The following is a 25,743-nucleotide window of genomic DNA, read 5'->3' as shown; positions in this document are numbered from 1 at the left end:
TCCTTTAAGTGTTATCATAACCTTCTCATGACTTAAAATGTCAAAAATACATAAATATCATAAATGCCATGACTTAAAATGACATAAAATGTTTTTGTAGTGTAGTAATTCTAGCAGGGTTCTTCTGACTTTGTCACAGGGCTTTATTGTGTTGATAGAGTTTAATTCCGTCATATAAGTTTGCATTGTCAGCCTTGTCCTTTCAGGTTGAATTTGAGGATGTGAAAAAGGTCACTTATAATGTCGGTGGTCATAATGTTGGCCTTGTCCTTTCAGGTTGAATTTAATTCAAGTCAACGTGTTTGTATATTTTGTCAGCATATCAGTAAATCTGGTGAGTTTTCCCATAGTCCCCTGTATCAGCTTGAATAAATGTGTGTGGGTTCTTTTTTTGGTGGGTGTGTATCTGAGTGTGTGCCCTCCGGAGCATTGGTCAGTGAGTATCTCCTTCCTACCATTCACGCTGAGGTGATTCTTCTGCTTCAGTGTTTCTGTGTGTGTGTGTGTGTGTGTGTGTGCAAGTTCACTTAAAGCGTTCACAGGTTCATTATAGGATTTAAAACTCTGAGGCACAAATATAGACGTGACCTAAATTACAGAAGTTAACTATATGAGTTCACATGCAACTCTGAGCTACAGCACTCGAAGGCATCTCACCCACCCCCTCCTGAGATGGCCTTTCTGTGTGTCGGCATGTATGTGAAAGCTATTTCTAATACACTTCACACTGAGAAACATCAGCAGATGCTGAATCTAAGCTCAGTGGATGAGATGAGATGAAAATGGAACATGCCTGATTCATGCTTAATTAATGGCCACCAATCAAATAAAACTGTCAACATGTTGAATATGTTAATAATTTATTGCATTTAATGACATAAACACACATTACCATTCTAAAAGCTTGTGGTCAGTACAATTTTTATTTCAAAAGACTACATCATATTCAGCAAGGATGCATTAAATTGATCACATATGACAGTAAAGATATTTATAATGTTACAAAAGATTTCTATTTCAAATAAATACTGTTATTTTAAACTTTCTTATGATCAAAGAATCCTGAAAAAATATATCACTGTTTTCACAAAAATATAATATAAATAAATTATATTTTAAATTATATTAAAATAGATTGCATTTGTTTTCAAATTGTACTAATATTTCACTATATTACTGTTTTTAATGTCTTTTTGTTCTAAGCATAAGAGATTTTTGAACAGAGGTGTAATTATTTGCAGTTAAAAGGCCAAAATTCAAATAATTCAAATAATACATTTTTGTGACAGATGAATGCACTGAATAAACATGACAAAAATGGCTTTAAAAATCCATATATTGTTGTTTTATTTCCACATCACTGAACATAATATGGCTAAACACATCACTGGCCTACAGTCCCCAGCAATCCAGCTGTTTATCAGATTGTCTAAAGGTAGACTCAGAGATTATTCACACAGGACATGTTCTTTTATTACTTCTTAGATATCACTTTTGGTCTGTGTGCACAGACAGACAGATGTATTTAACCATCATGTCAAATCTAATTTTTATACAGAGTCTCACTCCATGTGGGCCTTGTTTTTAATTCAAAATTAAACATGCATCTCTGGACCCCCACATTCTGTTGCACTTCTGTTTCTCTATACGTGTGAATTTAGGTCATTGGTGCTTATAGTCTTTCTCTCTCATGCTCTTTTTTCAGCTTTCGTCTGAATCATGCAAAGCGGCTTCAAACATCAAACAGATTTGCAGGAATATCCATGCACCGAGGGGAGAGAGATGGAGCGGCTGTGTGCTTGTGTGTGTGTGTGTGTGTGTGTGTGTGTGTGTGGGTGTGGGTGGAGAAAATGGAGCATGAAGACCTCCTCATCTCCTCTTTTCAGCTTCTAAACTTACAATCATCACAGACTCACAACAAAACACTGAGACTTTTACTTTTTTTATACCATTTTTACAAATGAGGATGACCTGAAAAGGAGGTTTAAAGAGATTTTGTCAAGTTTAGTTCACTTCTGGGTACAATTTTGTCCTCAAAATAAGTCGGTACACATCAGATACTGCCCAGCCAACAAAAATATGTTCTAAAAATGTTTTGCCAACGTTCCCATTAAGTTATAAAAAAATTATTTCTGAATGTTCTCTGAATCTTCAACATCTTTCTTGGTTATTCAAACTTTCAATTTATTATTTTGCGTATATCAGTGTTACTTTTGAATGTTCTTTGAACAATCTAAAACAAGCAGTAACATTTATAAAACGGTGAATGTCCAACTTTAATGTTTCCGGGGAAAAAATGTATAAATAATGTTTTTCTGCTAATGTTATTAAAGACAAGATAATCAAAGAGAACATTATTAATAACTAGAAGTTTGAACAAATATTCCCATTATTTTTGCTAGAACCTTTATTCCTTTGCCAGAACTTTTTGTTCCTTTGCCAAAATTCTGAGCATGTTTCCTGTTTGCTGGGTATATGTTAGTTATATATGATAGTTACTGTCAAGCTCCAAAAAAACATACCGTAAAAGTATACTAAAAGTAGTAAGTAATAGGCTTTTGTGCTATATTTCAGGTGTTCAGTAGCTTTGACTGAATGTTAGAAGTGGACTTCAAATGTTATTTAAGATGCATTTTAGATAAGCATCATAAGCTATATGATCAGACACAAAGGTATGAATACTAGCAAATTATCTAAAGCATACACAAGTGATATAGAGATTTGACAATAGTATGTCTCTTAATTCTGTGCTCTCTCTTCGAAACACACTCAAATACACTGAAATTATGTGTTATTTCATTCAAAATCAGGTTTGTTTCTTTATTTCTAACTAAGGTTTGATTCTGATCAGGATTCTGGAAGGACAATGTCATTATCCTCAGTTGTATTGATTAGCAGCAACTTGTCTCAGCTCATAAACTTTGACATTTCCTTCTCTTCAGTCTGTCAACCCCAATTTAACAGCATGTAACAAATTATGTAACAAAATTCTCTCTCTGACTTGCTCTAGTGTTGGGGTATATGTACATGTGTGTGCACTTAAAAAAATTGTGGCTAATTTAATGTGTTTGAATGGAAACAGCTCATAAATCCATACCTGAAGTAAACATCACACACACGCACACACACACACACACACACACACACACACACACACACACACACACACACACACACACACACACACACACAATGCTGAGGACGAGAGAGATAATGTCTCCTCCTTTTGTTCTGTCCACTCAAATAAAGCAAAGAACCCTTTATCAAATTTAATGTAATTTACATGGATATTAAAGCTGAAGTGTGTAATTTCTGCAGCAATAGCATCACCAAATTGCAAAAAAAAAAAAAAAAAAAAAAAAAACATTTATGACTCCTATTAAACCCTCAGACCCTAATTTTTGAGGAAATCAACATACAAATTAATTAATTATAATTGTCTCTTGATACTAAAGTCACACTGTAAAGGAAGTAGTGGCAGATGTTTTCTTCTGTATTGTGCATACAGCCTATTGTAAAACTGTAAAGAGATAGTTCACCCAAAAATGAAAAATCTGTCATTTACTCACCTTCAAGTTGTTTCAAACATTTATGAATTTCTTTCAGCTGTTAAACACAAAAGAAGATATTTTGAAAAATGTTGGTAACCAAACAGTTGACGGAAGCCATTAACTTCCATATAACTTCTATTTCCAGTATGGAAAAAATATGTCCACTATGGAATTCAATGGCTATCCCCTTAATATAAACACTGACATTTATAAGCTACTTATTACACATGCAAAAACATATTTAATGTTAACTCCTGCATTATTAAGACTTAAGACTCTCTACTTGGCAAAACGTCTGGTGTTTTTGTCAAGAAGTGCCTGGTGGGTATAAAAGGTAAAGAAAAGGTCTCAGCATGCTGAAACTCTACAGAACAGAAAAGCGGGAACCCTGCTGCCTGACTAATGTATTATTCAACTGTAGGCATTCCCTTAAGTGGCCCAGGAAGGATCCTCTCCCCTTTTCTGATATACTACTACTCATGCATCTGTGTGTGTATCAGCAGGTTGGTGTACATGGAAGCTGTGTTATTTTGTAAAGCCTACTCTGTCTGTTTCTGTCTTTCAGACAGTGTACCTGCAGCAGGCAGAGGTGAACAGGGAGAAGGTGTCCCCCATGCACCAGAGCAGCATTGATGGAGTGGAGGACATGTCCGCGCTGGCAGAGCTCCATGAGGCCGCCATCATGCACAACCTTCATCAGCGATACCAGAAAGACAACATCTATGTAAGAATCTTATAGACACTTGCCCGCACGAAAGACCTTATCAGGGTTATTATTGTATGCTACAACTTTGCTACAAATGTCTTTAGGTTTGTCCTGTCCTCTTAAAAACCGTTAACGCACCTTAGATATCTTAATCTAAACCACATTAAAATTCTCTATAATGTTATTGTTAAGCCATATGATATTTTTTCTGCTTTTATCTGTCTACTCTAGGGATACACATTTTGGTTCATTTTCCCAACTGACAACTGCTGCTCATTATCCAAAAATTTACCGTTAACTGATAAGATTATGATATTAAATTAGTATTAAATAAATAATAGAATGGACGAGTATCTGTGACCCATTAAAAATACAAATATGTTTTTAACACACTAAGATGACAAAACAAAAACACACACTGAATCTTAAGCATAAAAATAAATAGCGGGTCTACCTCAGTGGGCAACTTGTCTAGTTGTCCACTGAGAGTCTGGAGTGCAGCCTGTTCCGTGGCAGAAAACACCGGTTTCGGCAGCGTTGAGCCTTGTTGCCAATCACAGACATATCTGTTGATTTCGTGAATGAAATGGCCAATCAGAGGAGTTAGAAGTTAGAATCCATTGACCGCTAATAAAGCAAGAGTTTTGTTTAGTGTTTCTGAGTTGTGGATGCTCGCGAATCCTCTCATTAGTACACATGATGTAGATAGGAGATTAATTGTGCAGTAGTATAGAGCTTTATTGATTATAATGAAATCTGTGAGACTGCAAAGAACTGAGATGAGTGACAGCTTTTTAATCATTATAAGGGGGAGCGCTCTTTGCACGCTTTCTAGGCTATAACCCATTCAGAATTTGAATACATTCACCACGGATTCACTCTCTGATAACTATTTATCCAATATTGCCTTTTTCCATTGTGTTGTCTTTACTTCTTCAGTTTTGTGCAGCGAAATATATAGTCACGTTTGGTTGCATGTATCCACATGCCCCCTTAAGTTAACAAATATGTATATTTGTAATATTTTTCTTTACCAATGCAGCAAATTTAAAAAAAAATATTTGGGGAAAAAAAACTTTTAAAACCCTTTAAACCGTTTAACTGACAGTATTAATCGGTTACAATTCTTACTGTCAGTTAACGATTAAAGCATCCCTAGTCTACTCATTAAAAAAACACAGGACCTCTTCCAACCAATGAGTCACTGTAGATCAACTACACTTTTGACTTCACCACAGACTGTTTTTATTTGTTGTACAAATAAATCACAGTCACCATGTCTAGCTTTGACAAGATTATTTTAGATGCAAATCTTAAAGAGGTCATATGATGCTGCTAAAAAGAACATTATTTTGTGTATTTGGTGTAATGAAATGTGTTTATGCAGTTTAAGGTTAAAAAAACACATTATTGTCCACATTATTGTTTCTCCTCTATGCCCCGCCTTCTGAAACGCATCAATTTTCACAAGGCTCATCTCTCTGAAAAGAGAGGTGTGCTGTGATTGGCCAGCTTTCCAGCACATTGTGATTGGCCGAATGCCTCAAGTGAGTGACGGAAATGTTACGCCTCTTAACATATTGTGATGCCTTGTCTGGCCGGATTGACGAGACAAAAACATAAAACCCATTATAAACGTGATATAAACATGATTTCTAGTCGTGTTTTCTTTTGGAAGGCAAAAACTAAGTAGTTTCGCTTTCTCAACGAAACAGCGTCACACACCGCGGCCTTGAGTGAGCGAAGGCCGGAGGCCTAGAGTGAGCCGAACACTCCAAAGAGAAAGGAAAATTTGAAATTGCATCATATGACCCCTTTAATGTTCTTTTGATTCCTCAACTGATTCCTTAACTATAATTACTAAAGCTAAAATTGAAATATACTAGTTTGGGGTCAGTATGATTTTTGATTTTAAGTTCTTTTATACTTTTATTCAGCAAAGACACATTAAATGGATTCAAATTGACAGAGTGAAAAAGATAATAATGGTACAAAAGATTTCTGTTTGAAATAATTGCTGTTCTTACACAAAATATGAAGCAGCACAACTGTTTTCAATGTTGATCATGATAATAATAATAATAAGAAATGTTTCTTGAGCACCTAGCTTATTAGCATATTTGAATGATTTCTAAAGGATCACGTGGCATAGACTGGAGTATGATGTTGAAAATTCAGATTTGCCATCACAAGAATAAATTACTTTTAATAAAAATAAATAATAAAAATAAATAATAATAAAAATATTTGGAAAACTGTTAATTGTAATAATAATGCACAATGTTACAGTAATTACTTAATTTTTGATCAAATAAATGCAGCCTTGGTGAACATTAGAGACTTAAAAAAAAAATTTTATTAAATTTTACCAACCCCAATTTGTTGACCAGTAGTAAATGTAAAGAAATAGAAATGTCCATAAAATAAAATCTAAACTGTAAAAAAACAAAAAAACAAACAAACTAAAAGTTAAATATATTTGAAATTACTATTGAAATAAAAACAAATTTGAAAATGCAAACTATAATAACTTGAATGCTATACGTCTCTTACATGCATCTCATGTATATATTAGTCAGAGCTGTGGCCTTCGCACTCTAACACAATGAGCTATGGTTCTAATGTGAGCACTGTTAGTTTGAGTCAAGTTGCGGCAGTGGTGTGGCCAACATTTGTAGGACTGAATTGCAACATGGCATCTTTCTGCTGTGCTGTTGGCTGTGATAACCATAAATCACAATGGCTTATTTACCAAGAGATGCGGATGTATGGGATCATTTTGGCTAAATATTCCTTGTAAGCATCGATGCACATTTACATTTTAGTATTTTACTTAGTAGGCACTCGTAAGCTCATTAAGGAACGTTCAAAAAGTCAAATTCGTCTGTGAGACTGCAGAGAAAGGAGCTTTCTTGCTTTGGCCGAAAACTTTTGGTGTGCTTACCACCTAAAGCTAATACATGAACGAGATGTTTTTGATCTTTGATCTAAGTACGGTTATGTTTACGCTGCCCTAAACTTTGACGAGCAACACTCCGATCCGCAAACAAACAGATGATAAAGAAGAGGAGGATGATGACAGTCCAGAATATACGAGGAGAAAGGTTTGTATTTTTAGTTTCAACATTCTTATTTTTATGAATGTAATCCTAATAGGCAAAACCTGATTTTATTTCATGTTACTTCAAGGAAGTTAGAGTGAAGAGGATTTGTTTGTACCATTAGTATTATAATTCTATAGAAGATTGGTGTTTTAAAATAAACTTAGTTAACTAAATACCAGTGATTTTTATGATAAGAATGTACTGCAATCATATTAATATGCATCAGTGAGTCTGAGACCATCTGCAATAGATCTGTCCTGCTTTTATAGGTTCCTAAATGTAAACAGACTTGTACAGGTGCTCACCTCTGCTAAAACATATGTAACTGACTACAACACAAAACACAGAATCAGTTTATCACTTCTGCTGCTAGTTTAGTTGCTTCTTCACTCAGCATATAGAGTTAGGAATAACTGATTGCTTCTCTTAACATGCCACAAATTGCTTTTAAAATTTCTCTGTGTTGTAATATTCAAGAAGAGAAGTGTTATCATCGCTGAAGAAATGGCAGACACCTGTGAACACTGTGCAGTGCTTGGAGTTCAAGTGGACATCATACTTATTATACTTCTCTGACTGCTCTAAAGCCAATGAGAAAGTAAGTTCAAGTATATGTCTGCATTGACCATTATACCACGTAATATTCTGCAACAACTGGGGGAATCTTAACTGAAGAGACTAATTAACCAACAGGAAGCTATTGATTTGCTGAATGTGTACTTTTCAAGTATTTTATTGCAACGCTCATCGTTATCTTTCTGAACAGTGATGGCTAGTGGTTTTCTACTAATTTACTTAAAATATAGTTAATCAAGAATTCTGTCATCATTTACATTATTACATCACTTCCCTCTCATGTTTTTCAAACCCCTGAATTTTGTTTTTCTACAGAACTCAAAAGAAGATACTATGAATCATGCAGGTTGGTCATGTGTTGACAACATGAGGGGGAGTAAATCATTTTCGTTTTTGGGTGAACTATCTTTAGTTAGGATGATACACCCTTTTAAATATTAATCATGCTGTGCTCAGCTACTTAATGTACTGATCCGTCCAACAACGTACATTACGATAAATATATATATAATTTTATTCATTTCAGTGCATTAAGTTAGACCTGTAGTAATAGATACTTGTATATTATTTGCTCTTTGCAGGTGCAGAAATGAAAGCTCCCAAGCAAAGAACCTACTGAATTAAGTTTTTAATGTTTTCACCTTTACTTGTTAAATTTTACAATACAAGTATAAGTAAATGCATGGATTATTTAGTAAAATGTGTTAAATATTTTATCTACACTTGTTGTTTAACTACTGTTTTTTTGCTGTAATTGCATGGTTTTGTAAATAAATTGTTGTGTAATAAATTTTCCTCATGCCAGCTTGATCAAGCGAGTTATTTAATGGATTTTAAAATTGCATTCATAATAATGAGATGTTTACAGATTTGTTAAGTCATGTTATTTATGCATTATAATCTATATAATTAAAATGAAAGTAAACATTTTGGCTATGGATTAAATTTGTAATGAAATATTAATGAACAGTTTGGATGCTTGGATGCTGCAGTGTCAGCAAGTTAACGGCTGTCGCATGGCCAGATTTATTCGGCTCAGAATCAGGCAGTGAGTACACAGGCATCCAGGCCGGGTGCGGCAGATGGAGCCGGGCCGAGCCGATGGTAAGACTCCGGCAGATGAGAATTTAACTGAAACTGGCCCAAGTGTATTTTGTTATCTGGGTCATCGGTGTATGGAGAGGGATTGTAGATGAGGTAGATGTAAATATCAGCAAACGTCAAATTTGACAAGTTTTTACTAGACCTGTTTTTACTGGCAGTAAATAAGGATTTAATCCTAAAGTATCTGTTTTCTTTAAATACCGTTGTTTTGCATTGGTGGTGAAGTGTGCTATTTTGGTTTATGATCATCAAAAAGAGGCTACACAAAGGTCCTAAAGATGGCGGCCACAATAAAAAAGTCATGTGCCTGAAGCCCATGAATACTGTACTGACCAATGTAAGTGTTGAAAACTGAACAAACAAGCATCTAGGCATTCTACATCAAAGTGTTACTATCATTAATGTCAATATCCTTAATATATATATAAATTGAGATTTCCAAATTTTCTCCATTTCCCAATTTTCTGCCAGTACTTTATGAAAAAGTAGGTCAGGATGGGGTTCACTCCTATTTCCTGTGTAATTAATCCTGTGTTGTTTTGTATTCTTAGTTTGAGGGTGAACAGCAATCTGTCTGGCTGAGAGAGGAACCGGAGTTTCCTGCCTTAGTTTAGCAGAGTGATATAAACTCAAAACATCTTGGCCCGAGACTGAAAGGAAACCCTGTTTGATTAAGGAATTTTCCTTCTTTAAGAAAAACATCCAAAACATAATACATCACAAACTGGGTTTTCAGACAAAACCGATATGAAAATATGTTCTGTGAATGATAGCCCAAACGTGTACATGTTTCAGCGTCTGCTTTTATTTCTATTGTTTAAAGTGAGTTTATCAGCCTAAATACAAACAGAAGATTAAAACTGTGTTCTGCTAGTACTCAATAGACATAATTATAATTAGGGAGTAGAATTTGTGCTAAAAATAGCACTGGGTTTTATTGTACAAGTGAATTGCAAAATCCAGAATCTGACCATTAACCATTTGTTCTTAAATTAAACTTGCAATAATGCTCTTATATGGGTAATTCATGTATGTACTGTATATTTCACACACTGTAACAGCATCTGTGTGTGGGTGTGAGACAGAGAGAAATCAAAGAATAGGCCCTCTGGACATGTTTAAATAAATGTGTGCCACTATAGGGTCTTACTGATGATTTTGACAAAGAGAAGGGTCATGTGATTGGGTGGTGAGTGCAGGCTGGAAGCTCATTGGTCTAAACAGAGCCATACATCCCAGACTGCTGGTTTAGAGTTGTAGCCTGGAGGGACTGGAATGACTCGCTGTCTGCATTATGATCCAAACATTCCAGCTTGACCGTTGCAAAATCCATAAAAAGAGACCTTAAAGACAGTTTTTACAGGCACTGGAACTATTTATAAAGTCTCAGTCCCTGTGTCAGAGGTAATTGGTAGCAACAGTTGTGAACATCATGTCCTGCGCTGTTTAGTTCACTGTAGAGGGACAGTCATCTACACCCAAAACACATCATGAAATCTAAACCCATTTCAGTGTACAGTCCAATAATCTGCTTGAACAAGTGAGATAATAGCTGTATGGATGTTTATTTTGGTATATTTGTTCTGGTAATGAAATGGAAAGCTTTTTGAGACACGGTATGATGAATCAGTTTAGTTTTCATATGCAATACAGAATATTTTGAATAGATGTTACTACGATTAGCGAAAGCCAGTGTAATGCTTTTTATTAGAAGAGTTGAATAACATTTCACCATCAGTGCCTGAAAATAAGTTATATCAATTTCCCTATCATTTAAATAAAAAATCAAACAGCATCTGAGGCTTCTTTTTGCAGCTGTATTGTTGATCTTGCTTTAGACTGCAGATTAGTGTTATGTTGTGCTTAATGGAGTGAATGTGATGGTTCTCTCTTATCCCATCTTGGTAAATGGATACTGGAATTCACCTATCCCAGGATGCATTGCATTGCTAGCATCTGAGGTTGATGACTAATAGCAGTGGTTATCTGATTTATCTGAGACACCAGGACATAGTCATCCTGAATGAGAATGACTCTTCTCACTTGCGCCCTCTTGGGGCAGTAGCAACAAAAAAAATTTTTGTAAACATCGACACAATTTCAGATCTACAGATAATATACTGTGATTTTTTTTACATTTGTGTAGTGTCCATAATGTTGGGTCTAGATGTGTTTGCTGCCTCTCCAGTTATCCAGTAATGTCTCAATTTAATCTCATCACTGCTGTTGCTAAGATCAGTAAATCATATTACTGCCAGTCAGCATGGGTGTTGTTAGCCACAGTATATGAAAATTACAATCACACACCCACACATAAACACATTAATAAGACCATTCGGTCAATATTAAATGAGATGGATTTATGTTGCCACAGTGCTCATAGACAAGGACACACATCATCCACAATCCTCTCACGACCAGCTGTGAAATAAGACCAGATCACATAATGATTATTAAAGTTCCCTTGAAATGTCTCTTCATCTGTGGCTATAGATTAAAATATGCACTGATCACAAATGTGTGTGCATTTGTTTCAGTATGCTGGTATTGTTGTTTTACTGTTTGGTGGCTTTATTATACTTGATTTACTGCCAATTTTTCTCTGTCTCTCAGACTAATATAGGTTCTATCCTGGCGGCCGTGAATCCTTATAAGCAGATCAGAGGACTGTATGATCTCTCCGCAGTGGAGCTGTACAGCCAGCATCATTTGGGCGAGCTGCCGCCACATATCTTTGCTATTGCCAATGAGTGCTACCGCTGCTTATGGAAGAGACATGATAGCCAATGTGTGCTAATAAGGTAATATAAGACCTCCAACCGCTTAATTTGATCTAAATAAGCAGACAAACTTGTCAAACATGAAAATAGTAAATAGGAGATTTTCAGTAAAATGTGCTCATGAAGTGCTAAAAGTCTTGATTCATTCAATGGCTGGAATGAGCATGACCATACAAAGAATTTATCTTTCACATTTGGCTTTACTCACTGGCTGATGGGGATCCATTATTATCTTAGTTACTAATCTAATTTGTGCTAAACCTAAAGGATGAGTTTGAGCAGTTGTGGCTTAGACCCACAAACTGCTATCAGATTTCACAGCATTGCAAATTCAATCAGGGTAACACAAATGTCAGTGAAGGTCACAAATGAATGTGTGCATGTGTGTTTACCAGTGGTGAGAGTGGAGCTGGGAAAACAGAGAGCACCAAACTACTGCTACAGTTCTTGTCTGTCATGAGCCAAAACTCTGCCGGGACGCCACCTACAGAGAAGAGCACACGCGTGGAACAAGCCATCGTACAGAGCAGGTAAAACACACTCCTTGACACACACACACACACACACACACACACACACACACACACACACACACACACACACACACACACACAAATCCACAACCTTTATATTTTTTCTTTTGCAGCCCTATCATGGAAGCATTTGGAAATGCCAAAACAGTCTACAACAACAACTCCAGTCGCTTTGGAAAATTTATTCAGCTTCATTTCTCTCAAAGCGGGAACATCCAGGGAGGATGCATCGTTGACTGTATCCTTCTCACAGCACACAGGCTCTAATAATACATAGTTTTTTTATACTTAGACATTTTGACCTTTATGAATGGTACTATACCCTTGTGAGAAAGACGTTTGCTTAATTGTATTGAATGTGCACTTGCAGTGTACTTATAATCTTAAAAGTATATTTTTTAAAAACTTGAAGATAATTTTTGTGAAATAAAAGACAACTTATGTATACTTAAAGAAGAATACACCTTCATGACTGTTTCTTAACACATTTATGTATACATTTTAAAGTACACTTTGTAATAATGTCAAATTCAAAGTTTTACCTGTATTTAATATTATATTTATGTTGTACTAATTCAAATGTACTAATTTGCAAAATGATCATTACACATGTGTAATTAGTCCTACATGGGTAGGTCAAAAAAGTTCAACTAGTTGCATTAATATAAATTTAAACTATAAAACATTTTCATGTAATTGCAAATAGCATGCAATTAAGTGTCAGAAAATCCCAGTTACCATAGTTACTCATTTATTTTCTTTGAAAAGAGTGCACATTAGAGGCTGACATTTTTTCGGGAATCCCGCAGGATTGGAAACAAAATGGGGATTGGGACGGGACAGGAAAAAATGTCAGCAGGAGTGGGCGGGACCGGAAATCGTAATAACACTTTGATCCCCAGCTTTACACATAAATATAGCCTACCTTTAAAATAAATAAACTATAAACTGTAGGCCTATATTTTAATTTTGAACTCAATTCTAATTGCCCTGTCTCTTTATGCTCTCCTCCTGTTTGCTTTGGTGTGGCTGGTTAAGTGAATGACATACGTGTGACGGACAGATTGTTAATGGCTGGTCTATGTGGTAATACAGTATACATTGAGCAGGACATCCAAAAGCCCACCTATCATTCATCGACCTCAAATATAGCTTTTCATCTAAAAGATGTATTTAGTAACAACTTTACATGACCGCTCAGTCTAATGTTAACCTACAGAAATGTGTGCTACTTAAATGTGTTTGGAAACTGAACAGCAGTGCGCTCACAGCAGGACAGATGGAGGCACCGTTGCTCTCACTTTCTCTTAAAATACTCCGTAATGTTTGGTCATACAGATAAAAGTAATTAATCTTTCAAATCTGTAAAAACTCTATGTTTATTTGTGTGCACTTAGAATAACAAAGAAAGTTGCGCTTCTGTAAAATAAAGCAAACAAGATGCGCTTTCTGCCGTCTCGATCATGTGAACTTTAGCAAGAAACTTCGAAACTGTGTATGAAAAATAAATCTATAGAGAGTGAAATGTCTACTTCAAATAAAAAAAATTAAATAAAATAAAATAGAAAACTTGTGTGTTAGCATGGATGATTTAATGAAGTTTAATGTGTGTGCAATGCACAATGTGCATTGTTTAAGATGGCTTTCAGTTCAATAAAATAACAAAAACTACATTTTTATTTTATTTTTATTCAACTAAAGTGGGCATGCTGTGATCTGTACTGTATTTTTTGAAAATTCACTCCTGTGTCACCCTCGAGTGCACATCAACCATTTCAAGATTTGCCAGGTATTGAAAATTGTCCTGTGGTGTCAGTTTGTAATTGTAATGAATGGGTAACTTGGTAACCAGGATTTGTTTTTCCCCATGCTTAAACATGTTTACTGTACAGTGTACTACAAGCTGCTGTTTCAACTGTCTGCCTTTCCCTTAATTTGTGACCCTTCAGATTTGCTTGAAAAGGTAAACCTTCCTTCTGCTGCTGACTCAAACCCAACAACCAGAAATCAGTCTTCTGTGATCAGCTGTTCACAGTATAAAACAAACCATTGTTCTGTTAATACGATTTGGCACTGGATATCTTGTCAAAGGCAGAATCGCTCCGCCATTTTGCAGAGAAAGAGTGTCTGCCAAAGTGAGATTCTCGCCCACTCAGCATCTGTGATCTAATCTGTGTTCCAGAATCGAGTGGTAAGGCAGAATCCAGGGGAGAGAAACTTCCATATCTTTTATGCTTTGCTGGCCGGGGCCAGCAAAAGCCAAAAGGGTGAACGAACGCACAATCCACATAAACACACATGCGTTTACACATATTCACAAATGCAGATGTACCATCATCAACCTAAGTACACTGAATGATTAGATATGTCCATCTCTTTTTAGAGACATATTTTCTGGAAGACTCCCCTGAGTTATTTCACTACCTGAGTCAGTCAGGATGTGTGAAGGACCGCAGTCTCGATGACAAGCAGCTTTTTGACGATGTCATGGTACAAAAAAATGGATTAGACTTTTGTTGATCTGATAATAAACATTCTTGAGGTGGACAAAAATCTAAGTGCAGCATGATGAATCGTTCTCTCTTTCTCTTTTGGTCTGCAGGAGGCTCTGAAGGTCATGGAGTTCACAGAGGAAGAGATCAGAGATATGTTTAAACTGCTCTCTGGAGTTCTGCAGCTTGGCAATGTGGAGTTCATGACAGCAGGGGGCGCTCAGATCACCACCCAACAGGGTGAGAGATGCCATTCCTCTCTTTCTAATAGATAGACTTCACTAATATGCAGTGCTGGGTACTAACTCATTACAGGTAATCTAGATTATGTTATCAGATTCCAAAAGTTACTATTAGATTATATTGCACTATAAAATGCTCATCATAAGATTACAATGACTTTTTAATGGATTACATTATTCACACAATTGCAGTAAATTATTCATAATTTATTGATTCGCCCCCGTTCTTTTTTTTTTCTCTTTCTAAATGAACCTACCGCTTATATACATGAGACTAAAAATGATGCAAGTTACTAAACACTGAAGATGCATAGCTGTGAAGTAGGGCTGTGCGATATGGACAAAAAAAACCTATCACGATTTTTTGATCAATTTTGCGATTTCGATTTTAATTACGATTTTGACACACACAGACATGCTTTACAGTCATAAATGCATTCAGTATAAATTTGAAACGTATTTTCCAAAAGAAAACCAATGAGAGCTTTATCAAAAAGTTGTAACATGCCTCTAGAACATACATAAGTCAAAATAATCACTAAGTAAAGATGTCAAACAAAATGTCGAGACATATGGTAAAAAAAAAAAAAAAATAAAATAAAAAAATAAAACCCGTGTCCAGGGCTTGTTCATAGAGCTCGTTGTAGCGGTGCCTCAGGTGCTGAAATATATTTATTGCCCAAGGTTCACACGTACTCCGTTTACAGTGTGTATACAGTATGTGTATTTCAGAAGCAGCAGCGAGAGCGCGTTATTGTAACGCGAAAGCACATTAAAATAATGCGCGAGCGCGAATCTCTCCACTTGCACGCATATTTCCTTTGCTTTGTCACAAAACCAGACGCGATGCTCAGATACACGCTGCTTTCGTCCGGAGAGAGTGCATGCACTTAAAACATGTCTCCTCTCACTCACTCACAACTCTCTATGCTCATGTGCTAGATATTCATTCTTTTCGCACCTTTCGATTTCTAACCTTTTCTGTTCACATCTTTTACCATGTGCATACGTTAACATGGCTCGGAAAAAATATGCATCACAGACAGAGTGTGTGAACCTGGAGTTAGGCATATGCCCAGTCTGTTCTGTTCTCGCGCTCCACTTAGGTGCGCTGCATTCTGATTGGATCGGATAGCATACTGCGGGACGGCCGGACCGCAGAAAATCGTGCTATAAAGCGATTTAGAAATCGCGCACGCTCAAATCGTGATTTTATTACGATTTCGATAAATCGCACAGCCCTACTGTGAAGTCTTCATCATGCCCAGTGACCTTCACTAATTATTATTATTGGAGGTCTGAATGACAAAATGTTTTTAAAATCTGGAAGACTTTGGCCATATAATGTCATGTTTTCATGTTTATTACTGTTTGTTCATGTAATGTAAGGATTCAAAAGCTTTTTATGTGAGCTGAACCCCTTTGACCTAACATACTTACTTGAAGTGAGAATTATAATAATAAAATTATAATAATTTAACAACATATTTGTATGTTCACGGTTCTCTGACTGTCACATTGGTTTCACTGATACCTTTAAATTTATTTAAATTTGATATTTTTTATGATTTAATCAATTATTGTTTTTTCCATCATGAAACGCAGTTTGGTAAAACCAGCTGTAATGTAATGTTTAATGCATTTTATGATATAAATAACAAAGAATAAAATATATACTTTGTTGTTTTTTTATCAATATGGTACTCAGTAATTCCACTGGAGTCTATGTGATAAACGATTTCAAAAAGTAATCTAAAAGCAGTCAGACCACATTACCTAATATGTGTAATCCAGATTGTTACAATTTGCATCAGGTAATTTATAATCAGTAATGGACAACAGTTCGTAAGTAATGTACCCAGCACTGCTAATATGTGTTTGGTAGTAATTCTCTTCTCTGTTTTCCTGCAGTTGTCACTAATGTGAGCGAGCTCCTGGGTCTGGACAGTTTTCAGTTGTCTGAGGTTCTGACCCAGCGTTCCATGATCCTCAGAGGAGAAGAGATCTGCTCTCCTCTCACAGTGGAACAGGTACAATCACATATAATTTCTCATAATTATATACTTTAATTAAAAAAAAAACTTGACTAGTTTGGCAATTCTTCTCTTCTGTCTCAACTTGCTCAAAAATGGGCATTTTCTTTTATCATGCTTGATTGACAGGCAATAGATTCCCGGGATTCAGTTGCCATGGCGCTTTATTCTCAGGGCTTCTCGTGGATCATCATGCGAATTAATCAGAAGATAAAAGGCAAAGATAATTTCAAGTCTATTGGAATCTTGGACATCTTCGGTTTTGAGAACTTTGAGGTGTGAGGCCACATGGATCACATGATCATGCACAGAGGCACATTTTTATCGAGATCTAACCTAAGTGTGTGTGTTTTCTGGGTGAACCATTTTGAGCAGTTCAGCATTAACTATGCTAATGAGAAACTGCAAGAATATTTCAACAAACACATCTTCTCTCTGGAGCAACTAGAGTATAACAGGTAAACACTGACAACTGTGAGAGCATGACAATTTGTTCGGCAATTACATATATACTATGAGAAAAATATATCCTAAGTGTCTAATCACACTATTTTTTTTGCCTATTTTTTACGAATGCAATTTAAGCATTAAAAAAATATTGTTAAGCTTGTACAAGTTTTTTAAATTAAAACTGGTGAATTGTGTCATACAGGGAAGGCATTCACTGGGAAGCCATTGACTGGATGGACAATGCAGAATGTCTGGATCTGATTGAGAAGGTAGAAGAATCATGGTCAGCTGTCAGGAACAATTATTTAATTTAATTTAGTCTGACTGACACATAATTATACATTCCTTCAAACAAATATTAGTTTGATTATTGCAATAATTGAAGTTTTCAGTTGTGTATTATTTAACACTTACAGTATTTAATGTTGTGCTTGTGCAGAAATTGGGCATGTTAGCTCTGATCAATGAGGAGAGCAGATTTCCCAAAGGCACTGACTTCACCCTGCTGGAGAAACTACATGGCAGACACTCTGTGAGTTAAGCTCTCATCTTGCAAAGACATAATATAATTCAACCAAGCATTCAGTGTAATAACATGAACTCACTAAACACATGAGGTTGTCTTTTTCGACAGACTAATCCCTATTATGTGAAACCCAGACTGGCAGACCATCAGTTTGGGATAAAACACTATGCTGGAGAGGTATATGAAATGTCCATCTGTCTGTCTGTACATCTATCTATCTCTCTGTCTGTCTCTTTTCTTCATATTTTTTGTCTTCCTTTTTATAGGTCTTGTATGATGTGAAGGGGATTTTAGAGAAGAATAGAGACACATTTAGAGATGATATACTGAACATGCTAAAGGACAGTAGGTAAGACGCAATCACACAAATGCACAAGCTCACACACACACACACACACGCTGAGGCAGTTATTCTGTGTGTGTGTGTGTGTGTGTGTGTGTGTGTGTGTGTGTGTGTGCAGATTGGATTTCATCTATGACCTGTTTGAGCAAGTGAGCAGCAGAAATAATGAGGAGACCTTGAAGATGGGCACGGCAAGAAAAAAGCCCACTGTCAGCTCCCAATTCAGAGTAAGATAAAACTCCCATATCAAGACTTTTATCCTTATAATAGACCTTAAATTGAACATGCTAAATTGCTGCATGTTAAAACAATAAGGAACTAAGTCACTAGTCATTCAACCCTGTTTCTTGTTGACATATTGCCTGCAGTCCCATCTCACTTGTCAAACTTGTCAAATTTGATTGGTTGTCACTTCTTTCTCTCAGGACTCTCTTCATGCCCTAATGGCGACTCTCAGTGTTTCCAACCCCTTTTTTGTGCGTTGCATCAAACCCAACATGGACAAGGTGAGAGAAGACACATCAGTCAATGAGAATGCAATTTAAAAATAAATTCTGGGGTGTAATTCTACACGTCATAAATTTTAATAATGCGTTTTGCTTTTGTTTGTTTTTTTGTTCTTTAGACCCCAAACAAGTTCGACCCAGATGTGGTTCTCAATCAATTGCGGTACTCTGGCATGTTGGAGACAGTGAAGATTCGCAGAGCTGGATTTCCTGTCCGACGCACCTTTAAAGACTTCTTCTGCAGGTAGATGTTAAAACGCATACAGGTGCATGAATATTTGTTGTCTCAGCTCTTCTTGAAAACTATGATTTTGTGGTTGTATACATCAGGTATAAGATCATTCTTAAGGAGAAGGAAAAAGCTGCTGTGGCTTCAAATGGAGATGAGAAAAAGAAGAGCACAGATTTGCTGACACTCCATGACAGGACCAAAAAGGAGTGGCAGATTGGGAAGACCAAGGTGAGTGACCTTTGACCTCTCGCTCTATCGACTCTTTTTCTCATCTTTTTCTGTCTGTTAGGTTTTAAATGTAGATTCACACATGAACATTTTCTGTCATGTATGTGCACTTGTTATGTTTGATTGCACTAACCTGACATCATTTTTGACCCCAAGGTGTTTCTGAAGGAACTCTTAGAACAGAAGCTGGAAAAGCAGAGAGATGAAGTGCGAAGCAAAGCTGGACTGATTATACGTGCCTATCTTCTGAGATATATAGCAAGGTGTGTGTATTTCTTAGCTTTTGCACAGATTTGCTTTGATTACATTAGGTATAGTTTCCAAAAAATGTTCAACACACAACATCTCTTTAATCTCCTTTTGGATTTGAACATGTGTCACCCGCCCCTTCAAAACACACACATTACATATAGTTTTTTGACCTGTTCTGATTATTTTTTTATGGGCATCTTTTCATCCTATATCACATTTAGGTTTTGCTCATGTTTCCCATAATAAAGTAATTGTTTTTTTTTTCCCTCAGAGAATAATACCAGAAATGTTTAAATGTAGTTTTCAACAGAAGTCTCTTATGCTCATCAGGACATTTATTTGATCAAAAATACAGTAAAACCTTTAATATTGTGAAATAATGTTGCATTTTAAAATAACTGATTTCTGTTGTAATATATTTTAAAATATAATTTATTCCTGTGATGACTAAGCTGAGTTTTCAGTTTCCAGCATTACTTGATCCTTCAGAAATATGCTGATTTGGTGCTTCAGAAACATTTCTTCTCATTCATGTTGAAAAAAATAATAATTCTTTGATTAACAAAAACAGCATTTGTTTTGTTTGTTACATAATAAATGTCTTTACTATCACTTTTAGCAATTAAATTTGTCCTTTGTGAATAAAAGTATGAATTTCTTAAAAGAAAATCTTACTGACCCCATACTTTTGAATGTGTATAAAAATAACATTTATTTACAGTGCATCTGTCAAACTATACACAATCAATTGTTGCTTAAAATGTGTTGTAAAAAAAGCGAACTGTTAATAAAAATAAAGTTAACAACAAAACAAAACACAATTAAATTAATTTATTTAAAAATAGGAAATTAATTTCCTATGAATTGGTTTCTATGTGCCTTCTTATCACAAAGTTGTCTTTGTCCAGCCCTAGGCAGTGCAGCCAAATAGCAAGGAAATAATTAAAGCAAAACTCCCAACAGCAAAGGTTTTTCATTCTGTTTGCTTGTTAGTGCTCATGTATAGACATGATAACAATTAAGTAGTGTCTTAGTGACAGCTTTTAAATACTGTTCTTTACCAGAGACAGTTGCTTATTCTAAGCGATCTTGAACTGTGTACTAACTACAGAAAGAACTTTAAGAAGGCTCTGGACAGCATTGTGACCATCCAGAAGAACTACCGCGCATATCTCTATCGACGTCGGTTTCAACGGAAATGCTCAGCTGCCCTTGTTCTCCAGAAACACAGGCGAGGGCAAGTGGCAAGAGGAGTCTGCCACAAACTACGAGAGGAGAAGAGGAAGAAAGAGGAGGAGGAAAGGAAAAAGAAAGAGGATGAGGAGAAGAAAACAGAGGGAGACCATGAAAAGAAAAATGAAGAGGATATGGAAAGAGGGAAAGGGGCAGCAGAGGTAAGTGACTTTAACAGTACTTTTAAAAGCTTGTAGACCATCTATAGCTTTGTATGTATTTTAGAGCAAAATTCCATCTCAACCCCTTAAAGTCACTATTGGGGGGATTAGTGTTTCTTTTTTGTTCAAGGTATATTTAACAAATTATCAACAATTTTTTTTTATCTTACTCTTATCTTACTCCAAATGTTTAAATTTTACGTCAATAATATGCAACATGTATGTTTAGCTAAGCTTTCAAATGCAATTTTGTCTGATTATGATGATTGGTTGTGATTTTGTTTTCACATAGCTTTGTCTCTATTCTATATAAGCCCATTTCTGCCACATAAGAAAAAATGCTTTGGAAAATCATAATAATGACACAAAAAGTCACATTGATCACATTAAAAGTTATAATTATGACATAAAAGCTTAAATTATGACAAAAAATATTTTGAAAAAAGTCATAATTATGAGATACTCAAAACATAACATACTAAGTGAATATTCTAAGTCACAATTATATTATGTCATAACTATGACTTTTTATCTCAGAATTATGACTTTTGTCAAATGTTTGACTTATAATTATGACTTATGCCACATTAGAAAAATGCATTTGTAAATCATAATTATGACATTTAAGTATTATGACACACTAAGTTATTATGAGATAAAAAGTCTAAATTATGAGATTAAAAAGTCATAATTAAGTATAAGTCATATATATGTTAATATTTTATCATAATAATTACTTAATATCTAATAATTTTGACTTTTTAGGATTTTTTTCTTATGTGTAGGAAATAGGCTACCATACTTTTCAGCAACATTTTTGACAGACAGTTTGTAGAGCAACATTTTATTTTTAATGAAAACTTCAGATTCCTCAAAAACATACATGTTTATGTGCAGGTAACCAGTCAAATATATATATATATATTTTTCAAACCTTCTGACACTGAATCTAAAAACCTGTCGTCACGTTATCAATGTTTCTTTTCTCTGACCAGTGTTTCTGTATCATTCCTCTCATGCCCTCCTTTAGTCTCCTTGCTCGGCTGAGGAGGAGCACCGTCAGATGGAAGAAATTCTGCGTTTGGAGCGAGAGATTGAGCGTCTGCAGAAGAAAAGAGAAGACGGTGTGTCTATGCTATGTGAGAGCTCAAAACAGGAACTCCGCTTGCGGCGTGATGCCGAGATCCTGCGCCAGAAAAAAGCGGCTTCTCGTGTCGCCACTGAATTCCTTGAACTGCTTGACACCGGAGGCCCAGAAGTCATTCCTGGTGATGCTAAACCACCTGCCTCCAGACAGGCAGCCGCCACTGAGGAAGAGGTAGATGAAGGCTTCCATGCTGACGAAGAATGCATACCACTTCAAGAGTTCCCTCCTCCAGTGGAAGGTCCAGTGGATCAGGAAATCTTAGCTACTCTACCACCTCCTCCTCCTGCCTTTGCCGAGGGCACGGTGGCTCCATCTGCACCCAACGTTCCACCTGGGGCTCCTCCCCCACCTCCTCCTCCTCCACCACCTCCTCCCCATCTCCCTGCCGATGCCAAAAAGGAAGTTGGAAAGCCTGAAGAGGCTAAAACAGTTAAAGAGGTGGATGGGAAAAAGGAGGGAGAGGATGTGGGTCGCACTAGCAGGCTGACTGCAGCGGAGTCTCTTCCGGACACAGAGGAACCCATCTACAGTGTACCTGGGGATGGCGAGTCAGACTATGACCAAGACGATCTAGAGGATGGACAGAGCAGCATTGCGGCGACAGACACAGAACACACACGCAAGTCCACCTGCACCAATGCAAGCCAGGAGTCTTATAACCGCAGCTCGGATTCAGTGAGTTACACAGAGAATACGTGCCCTAAGGGTGCAAATTCTTTACATATAAAGCCATTTATAAATAGTATAATCTAACCCCAACAGAAAACTTTCTGTATTTTTATAATTTAAAACAAATACTTTGAATTATAACGTATTTACAAATTTTACTTTGTCACTAGTTGTCCCTAGAAAGGAGGTTTTGTCAGGTTTAGCTCACTTCTGGGTACATATTTGTACTCTCTGTCTGTCTCTTTTTTTAAGTATGCTGATAGTGATGATGAGCATGATGGGTATGTGGACACAGATGAGGAGGTATCCAATGGTAAAGTCAACATCTTGAATGGGAACGGACCTCCGTATTTCCACAGTTACCTTTACATGAAGGGTAAGAAATCAGAGATTGAATCTTTTTACAATAAATAAAGTCCCTAATGCTGTGGCCCTCAACCTTTTTAAATTCAAGGCTCCTATTGTCAAAGATAATATTCAGAGGGCCAAAATGGATCTGGTACTTCTGCTGTAATGACAGAGCTACTTATTTTAACACGTTCACACAATGTATTAAAACAACAAAATAATGATTAATAATAAATACAGATTACATAATTCCAAAAGTTTCAGTAAAAAGTAGAGCATGGCACTAGCAATTCCAAGGTCATTGGCTTGATTTGCAAGGAATGCATCATTTGATTAAAAACAATATACTTTGAATGCAAAGTAAGTCGCATTGGAAAAAAAACCAAATGCATAAATATAATTTTTCTTCACTTTTCTTTTATGACCAATTCATTTAAATAGCTTTTCTAGTCTTTCACGGTTGTGGGTTTATATGTGAGTGTGTGTGTGTGTATTTATATATATATATATATATATATATATATATATATATATATATACATACACACACGTATATACAGTGGTGTGAAAAATTCCTGATTTTTTTTTTTTTTTTTGCATGTTTGTCACACTTTAATGTTTCAGATCATCAAACAAATGTAAATATTAGTAAAACATAACAACAGTGAACACAACATGCAGTTTTTAAATGAAGGTTTTTATTATTAAGGGAAAACAAAATCCAAAACTACATGGCCTTGTGTGAAAAACTGTTTGCCCCCTAAACATAATAACTGGTTGGGCCACCTTTAGAAGCAACAACTGCAATCAAGTGTTTGCGATAACTTGCAATGAGTCTATTAAAGTGCTGTGGAGGAATTTTGGTCCACTCATCTATGCAGAATTGTTGTAATTCAGCCATATTGGAGGGTTTTCGAGCATGAACCCCTTTTTAAGGTCATGCCACAGCATCTCAATAGGATTCAGGTCAGGACTTTGACTAGGCCACTCCAAAGTCTTCATTTTGTTTTTCTTCAGCCATTCAAAGGTGGACCTGCTGGTGTGTTTTTGATCATTGTCCTGCTGCAGAACCCAAGTTCACTTCAGCTTGAGGTCACGAACAGATGGCCGGACATTCTCCTTCAGAATTTTTTGGTAAACAGCAGAATTCATGGTTCACAGCAAGTCTTCGAGGTCCTGAAGCCAGACCATCACACTACCACCACCATATTTTACTGTTGGTATGATGTTCTTTTTCTGAAGTGCTGTGTTACTTTTACGCCAGACATAATGGGACACACACCTTCCAAAAAGGCCAACTTTTGTCTCGTCAGTCCACAGAATATTTTCTCAAAAGTCTTGGGGATCATTAAGATGTTTTCTGGCAAAACTGACATGAGCCTTTATGTTCTTTTTGCTCAGCAGTGGTTTTTGTCTTGGAACTCTGCCATGCAGACCATTTTTGCCCAGTCTCTTTCTTATGGTGGGGTCATGAACACTGACCTTAACTGAAGCAAGTGAGGCCTGCAGTTCTTTGGATGTTGTTGTGGGGTCTTTTGTGACCTCTTGGATGAGTCGTCGCTGTGCTCTTTGGGTAATTTTGGTCAGCTGGGCACTCCTGGGAAGGTTCTCCCCTATTCCATGTTTTTGCCATTTGTGAATAATAGCTCTCACTGTGGTTCGCTGGAGTCCCAAAGCTTTAGAAATGGCTTTATAACCTTTTCCAGACTGACAGATCTCAGTTACTTTCTTTCTAATTTGTTTCTGAACTTCTTTCGATCTCGGCATGATGTCTAGCTTTTGAGGATCTTTTGGTCTACTTCACTTTGTCAGGCAGGTCCTATTTAAGAGATTTCTTGATTGCGAACAGATGTGGCAGTAATCAGGCATGGGTGTGGCTAGAGAAATTGAACTCAGGTGTGATAAACCACAGTTTTAACAGGGGGGCAAACACTTTTTCACACAGGGCCATGTAGTTTTGGATTTTGTTTTGCCTTAATAATAAAAACCTTCATTTAAAAACTGCATGTTGTTTTTACTTGTGTTATCTTTGACTTATATTTAAATTTGTTTGATGATCTGAAACATTAAAGTGTGACAAACATGCAAAAAAATAAGAAATCAGGAATACTTTTTCACACCACTGTGTATATATATATATATTTCACACCACTGTGTATTTTTTTATGTATTTTTTTTTTTTTTTTTACACATTAAAATTTCTACCCAACAAAATATTTTCGAGTTTGCTATAACTAGAAAAGTATTCATTATTGAAATTTCCTTGATATTACAGGTCTAGAAATCACACTTTTTCATCACAAGTTTTCCAAGATTGTGAGAACCTTGGTTCCCTTTCAGTATTGGGATCTCGCTTAGAGAGACCAATCTACTTAGAGTGTAAATGCATTGGCATGTGATTATTACATCCAGCTGCCGCTGATCACAGCGTGAGTACAAGTAGGCAGCAGAAGCAGCGCATATTCAGCTTTTCGCTTCGGAGCCGAGTGGTTCTATCGTTCTGCTCCTTACCTTCTGCTTTGAGTCT

The 25,743-nt window shown here is 36.2% G+C and overlaps 1 protein-coding gene and 1 long non-coding RNA gene across 2 annotated transcripts in view; both read left to right on the top strand.

Moving 5' to 3' along the window:
• Nucleotides 1-25,743, top strand: part of LOC109091191 (unconventional myosin-X-like) — a 66,202-nt gene that overhangs the window by 27,258 nt on the left and 13,201 nt on the right. The window contains exons 3-25 of the mRNA XM_042757868.1: nucleotides 4,117-4,275; nucleotides 11,655-11,842; nucleotides 12,217-12,351; nucleotides 12,468-12,592; nucleotides 14,304-14,317; nucleotides 14,537-14,621; nucleotides 14,738-14,844; nucleotides 14,957-15,086; nucleotides 17,000-17,118; nucleotides 17,251-17,397; nucleotides 17,479-17,579; nucleotides 17,774-17,840; nucleotides 18,011-18,103; nucleotides 18,206-18,274; nucleotides 18,364-18,446; nucleotides 18,559-18,667; nucleotides 18,866-18,946; nucleotides 19,066-19,190; nucleotides 19,277-19,406; nucleotides 19,563-19,669; nucleotides 20,770-21,052; nucleotides 22,083-22,874; nucleotides 23,121-23,244. Of these exons, the coding sequence (XP_042613802.1) occupies nucleotides 4,117-4,275; nucleotides 11,655-11,842; nucleotides 12,217-12,351; nucleotides 12,468-12,592; nucleotides 14,304-14,317; nucleotides 14,537-14,621; nucleotides 14,738-14,844; nucleotides 14,957-15,086; nucleotides 17,000-17,118; nucleotides 17,251-17,397; nucleotides 17,479-17,579; nucleotides 17,774-17,840; nucleotides 18,011-18,103; nucleotides 18,206-18,274; nucleotides 18,364-18,446; nucleotides 18,559-18,667; nucleotides 18,866-18,946; nucleotides 19,066-19,190; nucleotides 19,277-19,406; nucleotides 19,563-19,669; nucleotides 20,770-21,052; nucleotides 22,083-22,874; nucleotides 23,121-23,244 (3,373 nt within the window). The remainder of the gene's footprint in view (nucleotides 1-4,116; nucleotides 4,276-11,654; nucleotides 11,843-12,216; nucleotides 12,352-12,467; nucleotides 12,593-14,303; nucleotides 14,318-14,536; nucleotides 14,622-14,737; nucleotides 14,845-14,956; nucleotides 15,087-16,999; nucleotides 17,119-17,250; nucleotides 17,398-17,478; nucleotides 17,580-17,773; nucleotides 17,841-18,010; nucleotides 18,104-18,205; nucleotides 18,275-18,363; nucleotides 18,447-18,558; nucleotides 18,668-18,865; nucleotides 18,947-19,065; nucleotides 19,191-19,276; nucleotides 19,407-19,562; nucleotides 19,670-20,769; nucleotides 21,053-22,082; nucleotides 22,875-23,120; nucleotides 23,245-25,743) is intronic.
• On the top strand, nucleotides 6,555-11,638 carry LOC122145274. The gene is made up of 4 exons (XR_006160221.1): nucleotides 6,555-7,361; nucleotides 7,839-7,959; nucleotides 8,253-8,283; nucleotides 8,519-11,638. It is a non-coding gene; the product is annotated as an uncharacterized LOC122145274 (long non-coding RNA).

Source organism: Cyprinus carpio, chromosome A6 (assembly GCF_018340385.1).
Source record: "Cyprinus carpio isolate SPL01 chromosome A6, ASM1834038v1, whole genome shotgun sequence".
In the NCBI taxonomy this organism is placed as follows: Eukaryota; Metazoa; Chordata; class Actinopteri; order Cypriniformes; family Cyprinidae; genus Cyprinus; species Cyprinus carpio.
Note: the sequence above shows the minus strand (reverse complement) of the source record. Positions and strands in the feature narration are given on the sequence as shown.